The following is a 19,233-nucleotide window of genomic DNA, read 5'->3' as shown; positions in this document are numbered from 1 at the left end:
TCCAAATCTGGTCTAATATCTGTTAAGGCATTAAGACTTGGCAGGCGGCCCAGTAGCACAGCCTCCTGGGATTGATTCAGCCAATGTTCCCACCCAGGAATTCTGAATGTCTGACGGGAAACAGGCCTAACTCTCCCAAGGCCACTGTAAGTCAGTCTCTCCCTTCACCCCAAAACTTCCCCCATGCCCCAAAAAAAGCCTCCAGGGGGCTTTATGCTGTGCTTCTCTCAGACAAACTATCTCAAAAACAGACAGCTTTCTTTGCCACACCCCACTTCATCATCCCTGCTCTCTGCCCAGTTTCCCATCATTGCCCAGTCTTGCTTTATCCTTTAAGCTACTGAATAATTTTATTAGGTAAGAAAGCCGTGATTAATGCCCACGCAGCATTTGTACGCACGATCCCAGGCTTTCAAGTCGAAGCTAGTGCTCCTCTGACCTTGTCAGAGCATGTTTGGATTTAATGCTGCATTTTAAATACTTTGCAGATCTAGGCACAACAACAGAACATCTCTGGGCCTGCAGAGAGGCCCCAGCTGCCTCTGAATTTCTTCAAAGCCTGAAATGAAACTCGAGCACGTAGAATGTGTTTCAATATGTCATTTATTTTATAAAACTGGAATGCATTTAACAAAAGGTTTATGTACCTCCATTAGTGTTTAGGATTGTACCAATTTAACACAGGCAGCGTGCTACAGAACACACAAAGCTATTGCACACAAGACATTTCATACCACACAGAAAATCATACATACTGTACAAAGATACAACATAATTACACAATGCTATTTATAATATTTATCATACAAAAACATTGACATACACTGAAATCATACAGATTAAAACACTGTTCCATCCAAAAGAGGGAAAAGGGAAAATTTAAACATCACTGAAGCTGCCAAAGTGCTTTTCACCATTTCTACTTGGCTGTATAAATGCAAATGTTACTCTTAAAAAACAAATCCTAACGGAGAGGAAAAGTTTTCAATGTCTGTCTACAGAAAGGTTAGTGTAACCCTGAACAACAGGAAATGGACAGTTGAAAACAGGACTTCCTAGATATGGAGGAAGTTGCATGTTTAATGTCAGAGAATGAAGAACATTACTCCCAGGAGGGCAGATCCCTCCTATGCGTTTGAAACCTGATCTTCTCCCATCGTACAGAGGCAGTGAGGGGTCGGGTGGGGTCTTTGGAAAGACGAGTGGTGTTTACACTTTTAGTTGCACAAAGCATATGGCTAGCAAGATAAACCGGGACAATTAATTTCTTGTTCTTGGTGCAAGAAGAGTTCACAGTGAGGGTGACCTACCCTGTTCATCCCATTCTCTGCTCATCAGTGACTTGGCATTTCAAAATCCTGATCAATAATACTGTCTAGAACGGAACGCATGCTCCGACACTTCATTCATACATTCAGCCTTTTTTTTCTCTCAGAGGAAGGCACAAGCAGAGGTTGGCACACGGCTGCTACATAGCCACAACACTGTCAGGGCAAAAATCAGTCTGAGAGCCGTTAACGAGTTAAATTAGTCAGCGCCAAATAACCTGATGTGCTTTCTGGTTTGGCCTTCCTCAGTGGAAACAATTAGGATTTAGAAGACAACTGCAAAAAGCAAGAGAGACACAGTTTAAGAGGGGACATGGGAGAAGACGTGGAAGCTGGAGTATATAACAAAAACATAACACTTACAAATGCCTTACAATTTCATCATGCACTAAATAAAGCAGATTATGTACTTTTGTTGTGGTTATTCAATTTGGTTAAACAAGGTTATATAGGGAATATTTAATTGTTTTTGCTAAAAAATCACTCAGTGTGGTCTGGGTTACGTGGAGTGCTCATTGTTGCAAATTTCTTCCTCTTTTATAGAAAAGTGTGGTGGATTTCTACCTGTCTCTACCAAGATGAGTGATGCAGTCGAAGGTTATACAGGTCCATCTGCATGCTAACAGACAAAAGTGCAACTTCTGCAAGCTTTGCATTGACACAGCTCAATCTAACTAGGATGTTCTGCATATTCTGTTGCTAATTTTGGTTTTTGATACACATTTGCAAGTTTAAAGACAACGAAAAAAATTATAAACATGGTTTGCTCCATATCCACTGATAAATGTACCTAGCTACAAAGCTTTTTTCACATTTCTCAACATTGTTTTCATAAATTGAATTGGTAGCCTCTAATAATGTTTTAACACCTGTTTCACAGCTGAACATTGAACAAGTCACACAGTTTTATGTGAAAAGCACTCTGCGTCATGTAATGTGTCCCAACAGACAGCTGGATCCCAACAGGTCCAGAAGTCTAGCCCCAGCACATACTGGCTTCTCTGCTAACATCTGTCCACCTCATCATCACATCTCTCTGTTTCGTGCACACACAAAGCCCTCAAGTCAGACACAGGTGGTACACGTTTGCATGATGGGTGTGGTCTGGTGTTCGAATTTGTTGGTGCAGTGTTCCAGAGAGCTGGAGCTCTTCAGTTGGACCAGGCAGCGTTCGGACGGCCGGCCACTCTGCAGCACACCCCAGCAGCACAGCAGACGCATGAACTCCCTCCTCATGTCTTTGCTGCGCAGCACATAGATCAATGGGTTAAGCGCAGAGTTCAGAATGGCTAATCCAAAAAACATATCTGCATCTTTGAGCACAGGGCAGTCCTGGATGTTGCAGAACGAATCCAGGAGCAGCAAGGTAAAAACTGGCAGCCAGCACATGATGAAGACACCCAGCACAATTGTGACTGTTTTCAAAAGCGAATATGCTTGGGAGTTAGTTGCTTCCTGGTGGCTGGACCGAACGATCAAGTAGATCCTCACATAAAGGATGACAATGGAGAGCAGTATGAGGGTAAAAATAGAGACAACAAATAGTATGTATCTCTTAGAGTAGAGCGGCAGCACAACTGAGCACTCAGAGAGGTTGTTGATGCAGTTCCATCCCAAGATGGGAAGCCCTCCGAGCAGAATCGAGGTGACCCAGCAGGCTCCTATCAACAGAAACATGCGACACGTTTTGGTTGAGCCGTATACTTTGACTTTGGTGATCGCAATAAAGCGCTCTATAGCTATCGCCAACAAGCTGAAGACAGAAGCAGCCAGGGCGATGAAGGCTGTGCCTTCTCTGATGAACCACTGCACAGGGTAGAGTTGTAAGGTCATTGACCCTGACAGGAATATATTGGCTATGTAGGCAGAGCCAGCCAGCAAGTCAGAGAACGCCAGGTTGCCAATAAAGAAGAACATGGCTGAGTGGAACTTCTTGTTGCGGAAGACAGAAAGTAAGACCAAAAGATTCTCGAGGATGATGATGATGCAGAGGACCACGAGGACAACTTTCCAGTTAGGGAGCTGGCTTTTTTTATCATATTCTTCCTTTGTGTTATTCACAGTCCAGTTCTTAGCACAGGCATAGTAGTATATTATCAGATCCTTTTCATAGTACTGCTCGTACTTGCTCATCATGGTGACACTGTGGCAGAGCCCAGTGGCTTTGCAGCAAAGTTTCATTCAAACTGTGGAGTTGAGCAGAGTCTCAAGGGAATCAATTACTGCCTTTTTGGGAAGGTCAGTAAAACAGCTGTGCGAGGGAGGAGAGTGGGGCTGCTTGTCCTACAGTCACGTCTCAGGAGCCGTATGTGGGTCACCTGTAGATACACAGAAAGAGAGAACGCAGGAGTTAGTGTCAATGGAAATAAAGACAGTTATAAAAGCAAACACAGAGTAAGCAAACAGAAAGTTAAAGTTTAATGTAATAGTATCCAGGTAACGTAGATTATTTTGAACTGTGAAAAATAGACATTGAAAGACTAAGACCAAAGTCAAACATTTTCTAGCAAACAACGACGAGGTCTACAATAAAAGAAGTTTGCATTTTATCTTCCCGCCAATCAAAAAAGACAAACAAAGTGCATGTTGCACACGGAAACTCTGCTCACACTTTGCATGCCATCACAGCAATATACTCCCAAGGAATAAGTCATTTACTTTGACTTTTAACGGTGAACCTGCACAAGCAGACGTCATTCTCCAGGTGAAAGAATCCTCTGTGAGCGTTGAGACAAAGGGCCGCTCTCTCAGTCTGAAGGGGACATTCCTCTAACCCTGTCCGAGCACTCAGCTGTCAACACACCGCATTGTTGTGTGGAGTGAGCCATTCCACTCCAGTGAGCTACCTCTTGAAACTTCAGCATAGCATTTGGATCAGCTCGCACTCCTCGCCCTGACCTGCCCAACCGCCCACCTCCCCATCCACCTCCAGCCAGCTGAGAAAAGCCAGCAGCAAATCAAACAGATACCTGCCAGGAAGAAACTGTGGCTTCTCCAACTTGCACAGAAAATGCTTGTTAAGACTTGAAAGTGTTTTGCAGTATTACTTCCACTTTTGCATATTACTGGTGCAAAATAAAAAAAAATTAGCTCGGGGCACTATTATGTTATTTTAATTTTTTTGCCAAATGAAACACCAGTATAAATCAATTCAACTTAATTTGAGTTAAATTATGGTTCTGAAGACAAAAAGACCTCTCCATCCGCTGTCATGGTTTCCCATTAGTCTTTTATAGGAGCAGCCTCTTCACAAATGTAAGAAAATAAAAAAATTAAACAGATGGACGCTTCACAACTGAGCACAAAGAGGAGTTGGAGGCTCTGGAAATCTAATTAGAGGTGAAGCTGGTGTCTTAAACCTGTCAAAAGTAACACGATCCCTCTACAGACCAGCTCCCAGGGTAATTCAAGACTGATGATTCCTTCCAACGCCTGCATTTGTTCTCCTGGACGGCTGCAGCTATTTTTTATTTTTTTCTAAATAAATGGATGGAAACTACGTCTGGACCGCCTCACTCTTCTACTGGGCTTAGAGTCAGAACCTGGGAGGGTGGGAGATAAAGACAGAACGGGACAATAGCAGACGGGGATCAGGCATGTGGAACGGCATCTGGACACAATGGCAAGAATCTGAGACGCCGCTGTGACATACACATGTGCAGAGAAAAACCAACACGGTGCAAACTTGTACAAAAGTAGAAAAATATTCCTACCCGCACAAAATAGTGACACCCTGATATTACTGAGGTGAAATATTCCCCTGCTTACAGGTAGGTTAAGCAAACAGCTGCTTCTGGCTGCCAGCTAGAACTAGAACAGTGCTTCCTCAAGACAGAAAACGAACAATAGGCGCCTGTAGTGTGTACAGCAGCAGCCTTCTGTCTTCATAACGGAGCAGCACACATACATTTGGCTGCTGATACTGTATCATAACAAGAATATATTCACGGTCGAGCACTTTGTTATCGAACTGCCATCTCAGGAGGCCTGTCTTCTCCTCATCCTTTTTAGCTCCATTTATAGACATAAATGCGAGACTTGAGCTTAGGCACATGTGCCTACTGCAGCAGGGTAATTACATTAGGTTGCACTATTAGAGGATAATGATTTTATTCATGCTGCATCTCCACAGATCTCTGTCTGCAAAGAAAGCCACAGGGTTTTCTTTGTTTCATCTTGGTCTGGTTTTTGCAGGACAAGTTGTGTTTCTCCATCTGCTGTGTGTGGACAACTCAAGGTCCTCTTGTCACTGTGGAGTCTTTGCTGTCTGTCAGTAAGGGATTTGGCTGCTTGTAGAGAAACCTGACAAGCTGGTTAGCTTACAGCCCTGTTTTGTATTTGACCCAGCCCTTCTACCTGTCATGTGCCATTTGAAGCATTTCCCTTGGTGATTGGTCAGCCACACTACAGACTCCCTGCAAAGTAAACCAACCCCCATCCACGCTCCACTCCTTCCCATAAGCCTTTGTTAAAATTGTGCTCCACATTCGACCCAGACACCATCGTCACACTTCCAGACAAAACTTGTCAAAAATCCTGCTATGCTGTTCCTGACAAGCAGGGAACAAAAAGAACTTAAAGAAAATTAGCTTTTGTGGTTCAGCAAAGCAGTCTAAGTAAGACAAGAGTTGTTGTTTTTTTTTTTTTTTTTGTGAAGATGCTTTTACTATTTTGTCCCACACTTTCAGATTTTCAGATACATTTCAGTAGCAAACAGATATTAGCTGAGAAAGTACACAAGTATACAAACAGTTTTCAAATTGTGATTTAATTTAATCAGGAAAAAAAGCTATCCAAACCAACATATGTGACAGAAATCACCGTCCTCTTATCCTAATAACTGGGTGTGCCAGCCTCAGCAGCAGCAACTGCCATCCGACATTTGCAATTATTGCCAATAGGTTTTAGAAATGAAGAACTCTGGCCCCCTCTTCTTGCAGCATTGCCTTAAGCAAACTTAACGGTCTTCAAGCACAAACAAGAAGTGTAATATAATGGCACTCAATCTCACTGAGATTAAAAAAGTTAGTCATTCTGTGTGTCTTTTTAGCTATTTGGAGGTGGACTTAATCGTGTGCCTTGAATCACAGATGGGACGCACACTTTCCAATCTTTTCTTTTGTTACAAGCAACAGAACATTTTTCAGAAAGACCTGGAGATGACCAAGATGTGTGTTAAGAAATGCGAGACGTGTTAGTTTTATTTGCTTTGTAAATTTCACAGATAAAATTTTTGCCAAGTCTCTTTTTTATCATAAATCCTAAATATTTAGCTTAACAGGGGCTTTGAGAACTTCTGCATGAGTTGGCTTTTGGATGTTGACAGGCTGACGACTTCTAGGAAGGCTTCACATTTTCTCCATTTGCAGATGATACATTTCACCCTACTTTTTTGTCACCAGACAGGTTTTATTTAAGTGATCCTTTAAGTCAAAGGGTCAAGCCCTGGGTGTGACTACTAAAAGTGGACTTTTGTACTTCAGTTTATTCATGATTAAACATGAGGTGCCAAAGGGGGTTAATTATTCACACAGGGTCAGATTTGTTTGTTTGCATTGCCTTTTTCATCCACTCATGTTATAAATATGCAAATGAATATTTACTCACGAAATTATTGAATGCTATCAGAATTCAATTTGGTGATCCTAAATATGCAAGTGACAAAATAAATAAAAGTTTTACTTAGCAGTCTATATAATTAAACTTTATATTACAATACTAGTGTTGCATTTTAGAGATGCAAACTATGAAGTGGTAGGAAGTACAAGTTTATAGTAGTACAGGGATCTGGTCTGTCTAACAAGTCAATCAAACAGCTGCAGGTGATCCAGAATGCTGCTGCTCGCGTTCTCACTAAAACCAGGAAGATATAGCACATAACACCAGTTTTCAAGTCCCTACACTGGCTCCCTGTAGCTCAAAGAATAGACTTCAAAATACCATTGCCAGTTTATAAATCACTGAATGGTTTAGCACCACAATACATTAAAGATCTGCTGTTGTTGTATCAACCTTCCAGACCTCTCAGGTCTTCTGGTTCTGGTCTGCTCTGCATCTCCAGGACCAGAACCAAATGAGGAGAAGCAGCATTTAGCATCAATGCACCACAAATCTGGAACAAACTTTCAGAAAACTGTAAAACAGCTGAAACACTGACTTCCTTTAAATCTCAACTAAAAACCCATTTGTTTAGAGTTGTATTTGTAATGTAATCAATTACAGATTTATTGACAGAACCTGACTTAATGTTGTGTTTTGATTGTTGATTCTATGTTGCATTGTGTTTTTGTGTCTGATATGATGTAAAGCACTTTGAAATGCCTGCTGCTAAAATGTGCTATACAAATAAAATTTGATTAATTGATTGATCTTAAGTCCAACATTATTTATGTAAAAAGCAGAGCATCACTGGTGTGTCCTGCACTGTAATTCAGCTGAAGATATAGTTGGGCTACAAAATTCAACTTCCTGCCTGAATTTAACACCAAGGCCCACAGAAGTTTTGTAGGAGGTGATGAAAAGAAACATCCTGAGAGCAAAGATGTAAATCAAGTGACAGAAGTAAAAGGAAGTCAAAGAAGAGACAGGATATCCTTTTCAAAAACACAAAAACATAAGGCCAAGATTATATTTTACATGTGACAAAAGATTCAAACGATGATCGTGAGCAAATTCCCATGAACTCATGCCACTGAATGGTTTGTGTTGTCGCAGCTCTGCCCACCTTTCAAAACCACATATCACAGCTGCACTTGGCTAGATTTCACACAGAAACAATAATAAAAAAAACATGCTAAAGATGAAGCAAAAGGTTTGTGCTTGAAAGCTGACTCTTACTGCCTGATAATCCTATCAGGAGACAGGCCTCCCTCCATCAACATGGGACTGAAGACTGCACATAAGCCCTCTGGTGCTTTCCAGAAACACCCGATAAGCCCCAATTAGCAGACTGCCAGCTCTCTAAAATACAAAAAAACCTCATCATTACATCGCTTGCAAGTCATGGCTCTGCACTTCAACCTCAGTCCACTTTCTCCTGGTGAAAAAGCTCTTGGATCAACTAGGCTCCTCACCTTCATGACGCCTTTTCCATCTTACGATCTGCAGCAACCGTCTTAGATAAGACACAAAAAGCGCAAATTTAGACAGTTTGTATTTGCATCTTATCTTGTTTGCATTCAAATGTTTTCACAGGCTGTTTAGTCAGATGAGTCACAAATGGCTGTGCTGCAGTTCAGCAGTTTGTGGTCTGAAACGTAAACGTAACGTATCTTCTCCCATCTGCCCTTCATCCTCCCTGCACACAAGCCACTGTAGCAATAATAAACACAACCAATCCAGCTTCTGGTGCTTCTGTAAAGGATGTGTGTTTAGACTTTAAAAGGAATGTTTTTTTTATGCGAGGATTATTATAAAAGGATATTAATTACGGTTGGAGCCTATTTAGCTTCAGTGGTTTAATGACTTCCTTTGCTAAGAGACATCAGGTTGAAAGACACTTAATCAGCCTTTTGTTTAATAAACAGAAATTAAATAATCGACAATGATCACAGAGAACCATACTACTACTACAACTACTGCGATCAGTTTTTTCCTTCTCAGTTTCCCAGCTTTTAATAGAAAGGTTCAGCTTATCTGTAAAAGAACTATGTGCAAGTGCAAAAATAAGTGACCTACACTTTTCTTATTCCTTCACTTTTTCATTTACTACATTCTTCTACTGACCCTTAAACCTTTTAGTGTTTCTTTGACATGGTTTAATAAATTACAACCAAGAATTAAACCAAATTTATACAATTTAATCTAGATATTTGCATATTCTGGGTAAAAAGACACAAAACATTTCCCTCCTAATGTCTGACAATGACTCTTGTTTTAGGTGTTTAGATCACATTTGCTAAAAGCCCCAAAATCACACAGAGAACGGGTCTCTTTTCCTGAGTGATACACAGACCGGACCGAGACCAAACCTCTGGTCCGGTTGTTTGGTCCGCACCAGAGTTTGCTTGAGTGTGATCTCAAATGCACAAAAGGTCCAGATTAATGGGGGAAATGAACTCTGGTTTGTTTAAACCGGACCAAATGTTATGCTTAAAAGCACCCATAATTGCTTAAATAAATGATCGAGGCTCTTTTATTGTTTTACTTAAGCACCACGTCGAATAGCAGAAATACGTCTTTTTCTACTGCTATGTTGAATTTCCTTAAGATTTTTCCATGACGACGTATGAGGAAGCAGGTGTGACTTAATTTAAGTTAAATGTTGTGAATTAACCTCTCAGAAGATAGAAAAACTCCCTGGCTTTCTTTTTATTTTAAAAAAGCATCATAGTGTTAGCGTATGTAAATTCATAAATTTGAATAGTGATAAAACAAAATCACATTATTCTGGCGTCTATAAATACAGAAATTCTGCCAACCTGAGGAAGGCAGTAAAAAGATTTGATTTTATACAATATGTGCAAATACCTGACTTTCATTTTAAATATCAGGGCACAGAGTGCGGCAGAAAAAGTCTCCCGAAAGGAAAATTCCATGTAACATCTACAGTAGTCACAAAGTTTCCCCAGTCAAGTGTTGACATGTCGATCTCTCTCTCACACACACAAGAAGGAAACACAGCTATTCCCACCACAAAGTTTCACCACAACTCCCACAACATTTCAAAAGAAGTTTCTTAAGTGAACGTGCATGCGTGATTTGTCTCTGCCCCCACTTCTGATTCATAAACGGTGTCATGATGATGTTTGCATTCCCATCTCCGCCTCGGAGAAGTCAGCCCTCCTGTGCGGCACTCAGAAGACCCCCAGAGGCAGGCTTTAGTATTTTTATCGAGCTGAACTATTGAGTCATAATGTGCAACCAGAAAACACAGTGGCCATATCGATGCCTGCAGCAACTCTCTGCTGTGTTATCAATCACTGGACCCCGTGCCTCCATCTGTGTGCGATAACTTTTTTACATAAGCACAGTCAAACTATTGATTGTTCACCAGAATTTATTCATTTTTCCAGCCTGCCTCCAACTACTGTTGGGAGGAGGTGGATTTGGGTCGCTGCTGCCGTGACATGACTGAACTTCAATCTGGCCCTTCAAATGACTCTGGCGCCACACATCTCTACAGCTGGTGGAATATGTCACCTATAAAATCAGCAAAAGCAAAAGCAAGCAGTAGAGTCAGATTCTAAAGGTTTCTTTGTTTTGCAGTACATTGCCAATCAGTAAAGCCCTGATTGGCAATGCTTTACTTATTACAACTTGCAAGCTGCAGTACAGCTGTAGCAAAACAGAAATGATCATCAAGCACCTCTGTTGTTGCACTAGAGCAGAGTAAATGTCACCTTACCCACAGCAGAAATGCCTTCAAGTCCTCAAAACTATTGCAACATATTTGTATCTCTAGATGTCATCAAAAGAACGGTTGAAAGCTTTTGTCAGCAGCAGAGCTCAGAGTGTGACCCCTGCTCCACTCATCTGGACACCTTCTCAGCATTTACCGATCTACTTCAGAAGTCGAGACAGTAAGATCTGGAAAGACAGAGACAGGGAGTCTCACACATTTTAACAGTGATTTCCTGTGCAATGCGTGTATGCAAAAGAAGTAAGAGGATAAAAGGGTAGGAAGTAATTGTTTTTCAAGGTCACAAGAGACAAGCCAAAAGTGAAGGAGAAGTGTAATCTAGAAGGCTATGTGTGTTCAAAGGTGTAAAATATGAGATGGAGTCACCATTTTGTCTTTAGAGAAGAACCTCAATTCAGAAAGCAGCTAATTCACAACAAACACACACAACAAAGAAAAGACTGTACTTCGCCAGACAAGTCCAGGCCTAAAACACATCCGTATTTTTAAATAGAGAAGTATGCATTTCAAAACTGTATTAATATCATAGCAGCATCAGAGCCTTTTGGACAAGAGTGAAGATCTTCCTCTTTTTGTGCGAAATGTAACCGTTCCCTGCTGTGTATTTTACCTTTTGTTTGTGTCAAATGTTTAATTTTAGCCACACACGGCATGCTTTCCTCTCTCTGTTATTGTCGTCTTCCTCTTCAAGCTTCACAAACGCTGCATATAATCTACAAGACATCGGGGCAGTGTGTGTCCCCAATACGTGGGGTTTCATCATATAATTAGGGATTACCCTTTCACTCGTCAAACTCTTGACAGTTTGAGCACAACCGCTTCTGAGGAATCCAATCTGTCAGTCTGGCATAAAAACATCTATATATATTACTGCTTTTTATTTTTACTCTAACTTTCAGAGTTACTTGTTTATTTATTTTTTCTGTTGCTCTACGGGCAATGCTATCCATCCTGATTGGCAATGCTTTACTTATTGCAACTTGCGACAGCCAGAGGACATAAAAACAAAGAGCTGTGTAAAGAAGGGCATCATGTAGCCTCAGAAACCATAACCCCCCTTTTCCTAGTCTGTTCACTCTTCCCAGATGGGGAATTAGTACAGTCACCCTTGGACCATTTCTGTCAACTTCAGGTTGCTCTCCAAATCATTCATGGTCTTAAATTGCTCTAATTTGCATATTTCTACTTAATGCTGAACCCTGATTTCCAAAGCCACATCATCTCTAGACCAACACCCCCTCTTTGCTGCGTAAATTTTAAACTTGCCTCAGAGATCAAAAGACGGGGGCCACAGAAAAGTGATTAAATGCACATTAAGAAAGATTTATTTAGCACACATTTGAAAGAGGCATGTTCTTAAAGCCCTTTTATAGAAGTCGTCTTTACAGCCCTCACTGGGCCGTCAGTTCTACGTTTAGGAGCTTTGCTTCATGAAATAATATTTTCCAACCCAACTCAAATGTGCATGTGCGATACGATCAGAAGAATGGTGATATTGTTGTTTACTTGTGCATTTCCATTACAGACAGGATGTCATCTCAGGTGTTTAGCTGTCCTTGGGTTTTCACCACATGCCTTAGTTAGCTTTGCAGAATTTTTGTTTGCATCTGGGACATAGGTAGACCTTATATAAGTGCTGATGCGAGTTAGTTAGGGTTGCGTGTTTGAAAGAAGGCTAGTGTTAACCACACTCTAAATGCTGGGACTCGAGTGTGTCAGATGTGCGAAAGATCATTTCGCATCCACTGTGCACAGTTCCTTTTTGGGCAGATAGGTTGCAGACAAAGATGGTAGGTCAGATGTACAAGAAGCTCAACAGCATATGTGGGGACTGAATTGTGCTTGATCTGAGCTTCACTTACCCTGAACCTCTCACCCCTTTCAGTATTATTTTCTTTATATTTGGATTTCTCCTAATGAAAGGTTTGCACGTTCTTTTGTTTTGGCTCTCTGCTCATTTTCTACTGTGTAGATAGACCTTGAGCTCCACCCATTCTCAAGTTCTCTTGCTTTGTTGGGAAAGCTGTAAGAGGACTGATTATTTGTCGCATCGCGAGCAATGACAACATACATTGAAGAGTGTGTATTTTGCAAGTCCAAGTCCTTAGGATTCTTCATTAAAGTGATTTTGCACTGATTAACAGGCCTGTAAGCAACCCAGGAATAGAAAAACATCGTAAATAGTATTGGAGTGCAATCTGATGGAAAATTATACAAATCCACAATGGCCAGCACAAGAAATCACAGTGTATCCCTGAATGCATTTACTTCAGGGCCAACAAGATTAATCTTACTTGATGGAGCACTCAGTCTTTCCTTTTCATTGGCTGTTATGTGAAACACATTTTTAGACTCCTCTGGCAAACACAGATCCATTAAACAAAATCCTGTTTTAGTGGGGGGAAAAAACACAGTTGCCTGGAGAGGGAACATTGTAATGTCCACACACTCTACAGTTGTTATCTAGAACTTTAGTGATTGTTTTCTGTTTTCTTTATAGAAGGGAATTCATTTACCTAACAAAAGAAAACTGGTTCTGTAAAGATTAGTTATACAGAATATACCCAAAAAAATAAGAATCAAGTGATCTGTCCATAATGTTTTTGCAAGTATTATTTTGTTAACTTTTGGCATGTTGTGGGATTTTTAGTAACCTGGGAAAAGGACAGGTTTTCACAGACAAAATATGTGAGAACTTCGGTTCCTTCTTGTTAGCAAAAAGGCTGCACTTTGGTGTTATATTACAATTTGGGTCATTTCCATTTATTTATTCAATGAATAAATTTTTATTTATTGAAATTTATTATTTCAATAAATAAAAACAAAAATATCTACATAATTGTTTGCTTTACTCAAGAGTGCATAAGGAACATTTACATTTTGTAACAGTTTGATTTTATCAATATATTTTAGTATTTAAAAAATGGGTAATTAAATTTTTGATTGATTTGGTCAATTAATAAAATCCCTGAAAAATAGTCATTGTTGTTGTTTTGGAATTTTAAAAAAATTCAAAATACATTTAAATCCCTTTGGAGTTGTTTTTATGTCTGAACAACACAGTTTACAAACTTGGACTCAGCAGAATGCCAATATGTATGTCTGCTTTTGCTGATTTTTCTGTCCATCAGTGTGATCTGAACATTTGACCTTAGGTGATTTCAAGTGAATAATTAAAATCAGTGTGAAGACAGCAACATAACCAACATAACTGCTGATAAAAACTGCTGACATTAGTCTTTGGTTCTGCTGATCTCTTTGTCTCTATTGTCACTGTGGCAAAAACTTTGGGAAACATTACTGTTCCGAAACAGCACACTTAACTGATAGCTTGGAGTGTGCTTTACTTTCTATTGTTGTTGCCTTTTAAAGTTGCACCATAGAAAATAAAACTGTGCACCTTAGTCATGCACATAAATGTTCAGGTTTAAAACAAGGCTGAATCCGTTGATTAGAAGTGTGGGCTGAGCAGAGAAGGTCTGCGGTGCAAACCTTCTGTACTAATACTATTACACTCCTAATGCACATGTAAAGGAAAAGCTCCATGGTTTGAAAGTTTTGTGTACAGTCAGAACTGAAAGCTCATTTCAACATTCCTGCTGTTTGTGTCTGAGCTGAGCAAATATTTCATCTATACTTTACATCTATAAATAAGTTATAGCCTTTTTTCCTATGGCTGCTTGTCCCTTTTGAGGGAAAATGAAAGTACAGCTATGCAAGAAGGCAAAAATGCAAAATAAAAATAAAAAATCAACCATTGACATTAACAACAGGTCAATGGTGGTTCAAGGTGGGCCCGAGATTAATTTCTACATAGAGCCTCTTGCAACCTTGAATTTGCCTAATGTAAATGATGGAGCAATGGTGCAAGAAAGACAAAGGCAGTCTAAACTGTCTGACATGGCTCATCTAAAGTGGAAGTGGTTGAGCCATTGTCAGTTACACAAACTGGCTGCATTTCCACTGAAGCTGTCTTTTCTAAGAGAACTGTCTGGCCTCTGTTTTGACCCTCCTTGTGGGAGGCTGTTGGTAAATCTCCTTCCAAAGACCCAAGGCTTTATTCATAACAGCTATAACCAAAAAAACATGTCATTACTTCAGTGCAATTTTGCAGTCTGTCAGTTATTAGGAAATTTAATGACTAGAGGAGCTTACGGGGATGAGAGACAACACAAAATGTTAAGTTCCAGATAAAGCAAATGGATTTAGCAGACTGACTAGCTGTAGAGAAAGACTGAACATTCGAGAAGACTGTTTTCAACATATTTTGGGGTCTCTGCAGGGTGGGGTTTTGGAGTAATCCTGTTGAGTTCTGCAGTTGTACAAACAAGTTGATTGCACAACAAATACGCCCAACGGCGAAACAAAGATGTCAGAAGGAACAACATCATCTAAATGTGTACCTGGTCCACAAAGCATCACTTAAGAGTGAACTCTGAGAATGACCAAAAAAAAAAAAAAATCAAAAAACCACGACATGACCACACTGATTAAGCCTGCTGCCAGAGCAGATGAGTTGTTCCCAGTTAAGTCATAAATCACAGCACAACCCAAATAGTAGTTGCAAAGTGCTGCTGATCCCATCCAAAGCCACATCACAAACCAGAAACCCTGCTTTCAGTCTACTTGTCATTGTCCCTGCTGGAGATATAATGTACTTGTGTGCATCTAACTCTTGAGCAACGTCCCACCAGGAGAACTGCTACTCAGATCAGCCCGTTTCTGTCCTTTCGTCCAACTGGCAGCTTTTTGGGATTGAGGCTCGATCCAAGTCTGAAATGTGAGGAGGAGGGAAGTGTTATCCACATGCAAGAAAGCATTAGGAAATCCTGGCATGCAGCTACAAGCATCAGTGCCTGGCCATGGGGGGTCTTATGGTTTATCCAAATGCTTTAAGTGGAAAAGGAATGTAATAGGACACTTTTACACTAACGAGTTCCTTTACTGGAAAAAGTAGTAGCCAAAGGTCACCCCCCATCAAATATCAGTTTATGTAACTGTTTATGTAATAATCAGCTCAACCTTTACATCCAAGAAAGTTTGTTTTAAAAAGGAAAGATGGATAAGGCCAGTGAGTGTTCATCTGTATTATTCTACCTCCAAGGAAGACTGAGCACCTCCTTCTCTCAGTTCTGTTTATGAAATGAGGAAAAAAAAAAAAACAAAGACCTGATTGGGGGCACTCTTCACTGCTTGCTGTGAGTCAGAAGGCTACATGCTGTCAGCTGTGTGTTGTGACTTGCACTAACTAGCAAACTGAAGGCGTTTTTTTTTTGCCACACCCAAGGAAAGTGTTTTTCTTCTGAAGGGAGAACCAGTTAGAACTCTTAACACACAAAACCCAGATGGCCATCCAAAAACCCTATTAATATCACTGCACAAACCTCTCAAATAGCCATGAACATGTGCATCGACTGCTGGTGTGTTCTGTGGTTTCTGTTCTGTCTGAATGCAGAGACTTCTTGCAGTGGTTTGACACTGGCTTTATTTAATCAGGTAAAAAAAAAAAGGCCAGCTCAGTCGTTGTTCAGAGTCAAGGCTCATATGAGCCGACTCTATAAAATGGTGACAGAAAACAACAAAAGAAAAGTCAGGCTCCCAAAGGAAAAGCCTTCTCGTTGCTTCCTATAAATGGACCACTCCCAGGCCTGGGCTGAAATGTGAGCATCCTTCAGGGATGGACACCACCCACCCAAAATCCATCCCGCCTTCAACCCCCTTGTGAACTGGTTCAATTAAAAAAAAAAATCCCACAATTCTACGTTCCCACCACTCAAATACCATTAATTTATTTGTCCGTGCATGCACTTATACATCTATTTATTGATTCAACTCATCTATTTGTCTTAATTTCTCACGCTACCCCTCAGCAGTTCCCCCGAGAAAGCTCAAATTACAGCAGTCATCTTCTAGAGGAATACAGAGCCAGGGAGCAGAGTGAGCTGGGCCAACAGCACATAGATTCTGAACTCTGAGGTGATGACCTGCTGATGTGAGTCAATAACCCAGTTCTGCAGAGCCCAATTTGAGTGATTCATGTCATCAACAGGCTGCCATGAGGTGAGAAGTTGTGGTCAAAGTCTTGAAGCTTTTCACAGCACCCTCCAGAGACGGTCCAGGGACGGTGCCAGGCGAGTGTCGACAAACCCGACAGCAGTCAGGTTTGGTGGGGTAGCAGGTGCTTTACTGGCCCAGTGAGCCATGTGATCACATGAAGCAATATCGACGGACATGTGGCCGCGTCCATTTGCCCTGTCTCCAGCCAATCATGTCCAAAGGTGGTCATGCATGCCGGAAACAAAGACAGCAGCCCTCGCTCAGCTGCAGCATCATTCAGTCTGCTGACAGTCCTTTCAACACTCTTATCCAAACTCTGCTGAAGGAGCTTCCTCTTCTCCCCTTCTTCTTGATGTTATCACACTGATGCTTGCTTGAATTAAACAAGCTTTTCAGGACCCTTGCATGTTTGACTTGTTTTGCTATTTTGTCCCATTGCTGCAGCTGAGAGTTTAGACTGTGTTCACAAGCCCAGGCAGATTCAGGCAGCTCGTTAATGAGCTCCACACGATGCAGAATGAACCAGGTCCAGCACAGGGCTTGAGGTTGAAGGATGTGGGCTTCTTATCAGGACAATAAACACCAGTTCCTCTGCCTTATCATCTTATCACACCATGACTTGAGGAATCTCCCAGGACGCCTTCTGGAGCACTGACACCTATGCATCCTTCATCGGCACAACGATCTTTAAAGGAAGACTTAAACTTGACCAAAAAGACAACTTTACAGGATGAAATGTCTGCATAAAGAACTTGTGCAATGTTCATTTCTGCTGAGAAACTGTGTCCTACTAAATCACTGCTTGCAAGAGTCTCTGAGCTGCAGCTCAAACCCCATGAGATTAACTCCTGTACACGGGGATAATGGGAGCTTTTGTCTTATTAATACATCCTTTCAATACAATGCTCTCTTTAGAGTGACGGATGAACAAGCCCGAACAGCATCGGAGTGTAGGGTCAGAGAGTGGAGGGCGCGGAGGAGGGGGCGCAGCAGGCTGCGCTACGGAGTTGTTTAGTCTGCGAGGCCCCTAAACAACTCCACAGCAAATGATGCAGCGGGCATAGGATGGACCTGTGAGTTGATATTTATCACTGCAAAGTGTTTTCACTAAAAAGCAGAACGTTTAACAAGCACAGCTGTCACGTGGGATCCACAGCAGCGTTAGGAACTGAAGCGTAAGAGGTGCCGCTTGCATGGGCGATCATGCTGTCATGAGTTCGTCACTGGAACATTTCTAAAGTTCGTCGTAAATTCAGATGTTCGGTTAATCATTACGCGTGTTTTGACTCACGGAAGCAATGCAAATCAGGGGAGAGTACACAGAGGATGAAACATTTCTGTGAACCGCAAAGACCAAAGAATCTATTTGATTTATCACGTAGGATACATACGGGAAGCGCGGAACCTTTTGTTCGCGTGCCCCAGCACATGCTTTCAAAATAAACATATATATATTTTTAGAAGAGCGCATAACTTACCCCATGAGAAAGAAAGTATGGAGAAGCAGGGGAAAAAGCCTGCGTCCAAATGTCCCCACACGTGTTTCAAAAAAATGTAAAGGAAACAACCTAAAAACTGAAAACGCGGCGCTGTTTTCCTCCGCTCTGGGATCGGGAACAAACGGTGACAATCAAAACTTTAGTGGACGACTAGACGGCATGTCTTGTCTAGTCTGTGGTAACTAAATCCATACCGGTCTGTGTTGTACCACAGAAGCAAAGTTCAGCCGACAGAGCGATGATTCCTTAAAAAAACGGGAACTGATGCGAACCAGACGCGTAACTCAGACAGAGGAGAGGGAAAATAGAAAAAAAAAAATCACACTTTCTCTTTTGTCCTTCCTAATCCAGCAGTCCGTCTGATTGTCCTGCTGCTCGCTGGGAACAACAGCTCTACGGGGCTGAGGAGCTTCTGGGAGGCACACACACAATAGACTGCGCATTGGCACACCAGCACACACCCACACGGTAGAGAGACGGTGTGGGGTGTGTGGAAAGGTCATAAGCGATTCACCGTTTGAGAAAAGTAACGGCGCAGTTTGGCGGACAGAAATTAATGTGGAAAATAAACCTATTTCTGGGGATTTTTTTTACCCACTTTGTAGCATACTAAATGAAATCCAGATGTTCCACCTACTCACTTCTTTTTTCTTCTCAAAAAAGTACTGTACTGCTTTCTGCAGTACTGCTGTACTGCAGAAAGAAAAAAGTTTTGATATGAGTTAATTATCTCCATTGTACTCATTCTTACTAGATGTAACTGAGATAAAAAAAATAAAAATAAAATAATTTTACTGTCTCCGATCAAAAATTGACAATTTGATTGGACTGTTTCACATAAATTATATGTTCATTAAAATGTATTAGACCATTTGTTCTTGTAAAGTACTTCCTGATGATATTTGTGGTGACCCGGCATGAGCTGAAATGAAATTGATGCATGTTGTCCAGTCAATTTGATCTCTGCTGTATTAGAAACTTCCTAAAA

At 41.1% G+C, this 19,233-nt stretch overlaps 1 protein-coding gene across 4 annotated transcripts; it reads right to left on the bottom strand.

Moving 5' to 3' along the window:
• Window positions 1-585: 585 nt before the first annotated feature.
• Window positions 586-18,701, bottom strand: s1pr2 (sphingosine-1-phosphate receptor 2). 4 transcript variants are annotated; one of them, XM_044099587.1, is made up of 2 exons: window positions 18,225-18,701; window positions 586-3,646 (listed from the first exon to the last, which is right to left on the bottom strand). In XM_044099587.1, the coding sequence occupies exon 2, from the start codon at window positions 3,507-3,509 to the stop codon at window positions 2,394-2,396; it is 1,116 nt and encodes a 371-aa protein (XP_043955522.1). In that variant the 5' UTR covers window positions 3,510-3,646; window positions 18,225-18,701; the 3' UTR covers window positions 586-2,393. The 4 variants fall into 4 exon arrangements, with proteins under 4 accessions (XP_043955522.1, XP_043955521.1, XP_043955520.1 ...); XM_044099586.1 differs by lacking the exon at window positions 18,225-18,701 and adding an exon at window positions 15,381-15,404; XM_044099585.1 differs by lacking the exon at window positions 18,225-18,701 and adding an exon at window positions 10,675-10,820.
• Window positions 18,702-19,233: the final 532 nt, after the last annotated feature.

The sequence above is a fragment of the Gambusia affinis genome, linkage group LG19 (genome assembly GCF_019740435.1).
Source record: "Gambusia affinis linkage group LG19, SWU_Gaff_1.0, whole genome shotgun sequence".
Taxonomy (NCBI): Eukaryota; Metazoa; Chordata; class Actinopteri; order Cyprinodontiformes; family Poeciliidae; genus Gambusia; species Gambusia affinis.
Note: the sequence above shows the minus strand (reverse complement) of the source record. Positions and strands in the feature narration are given on the sequence as shown.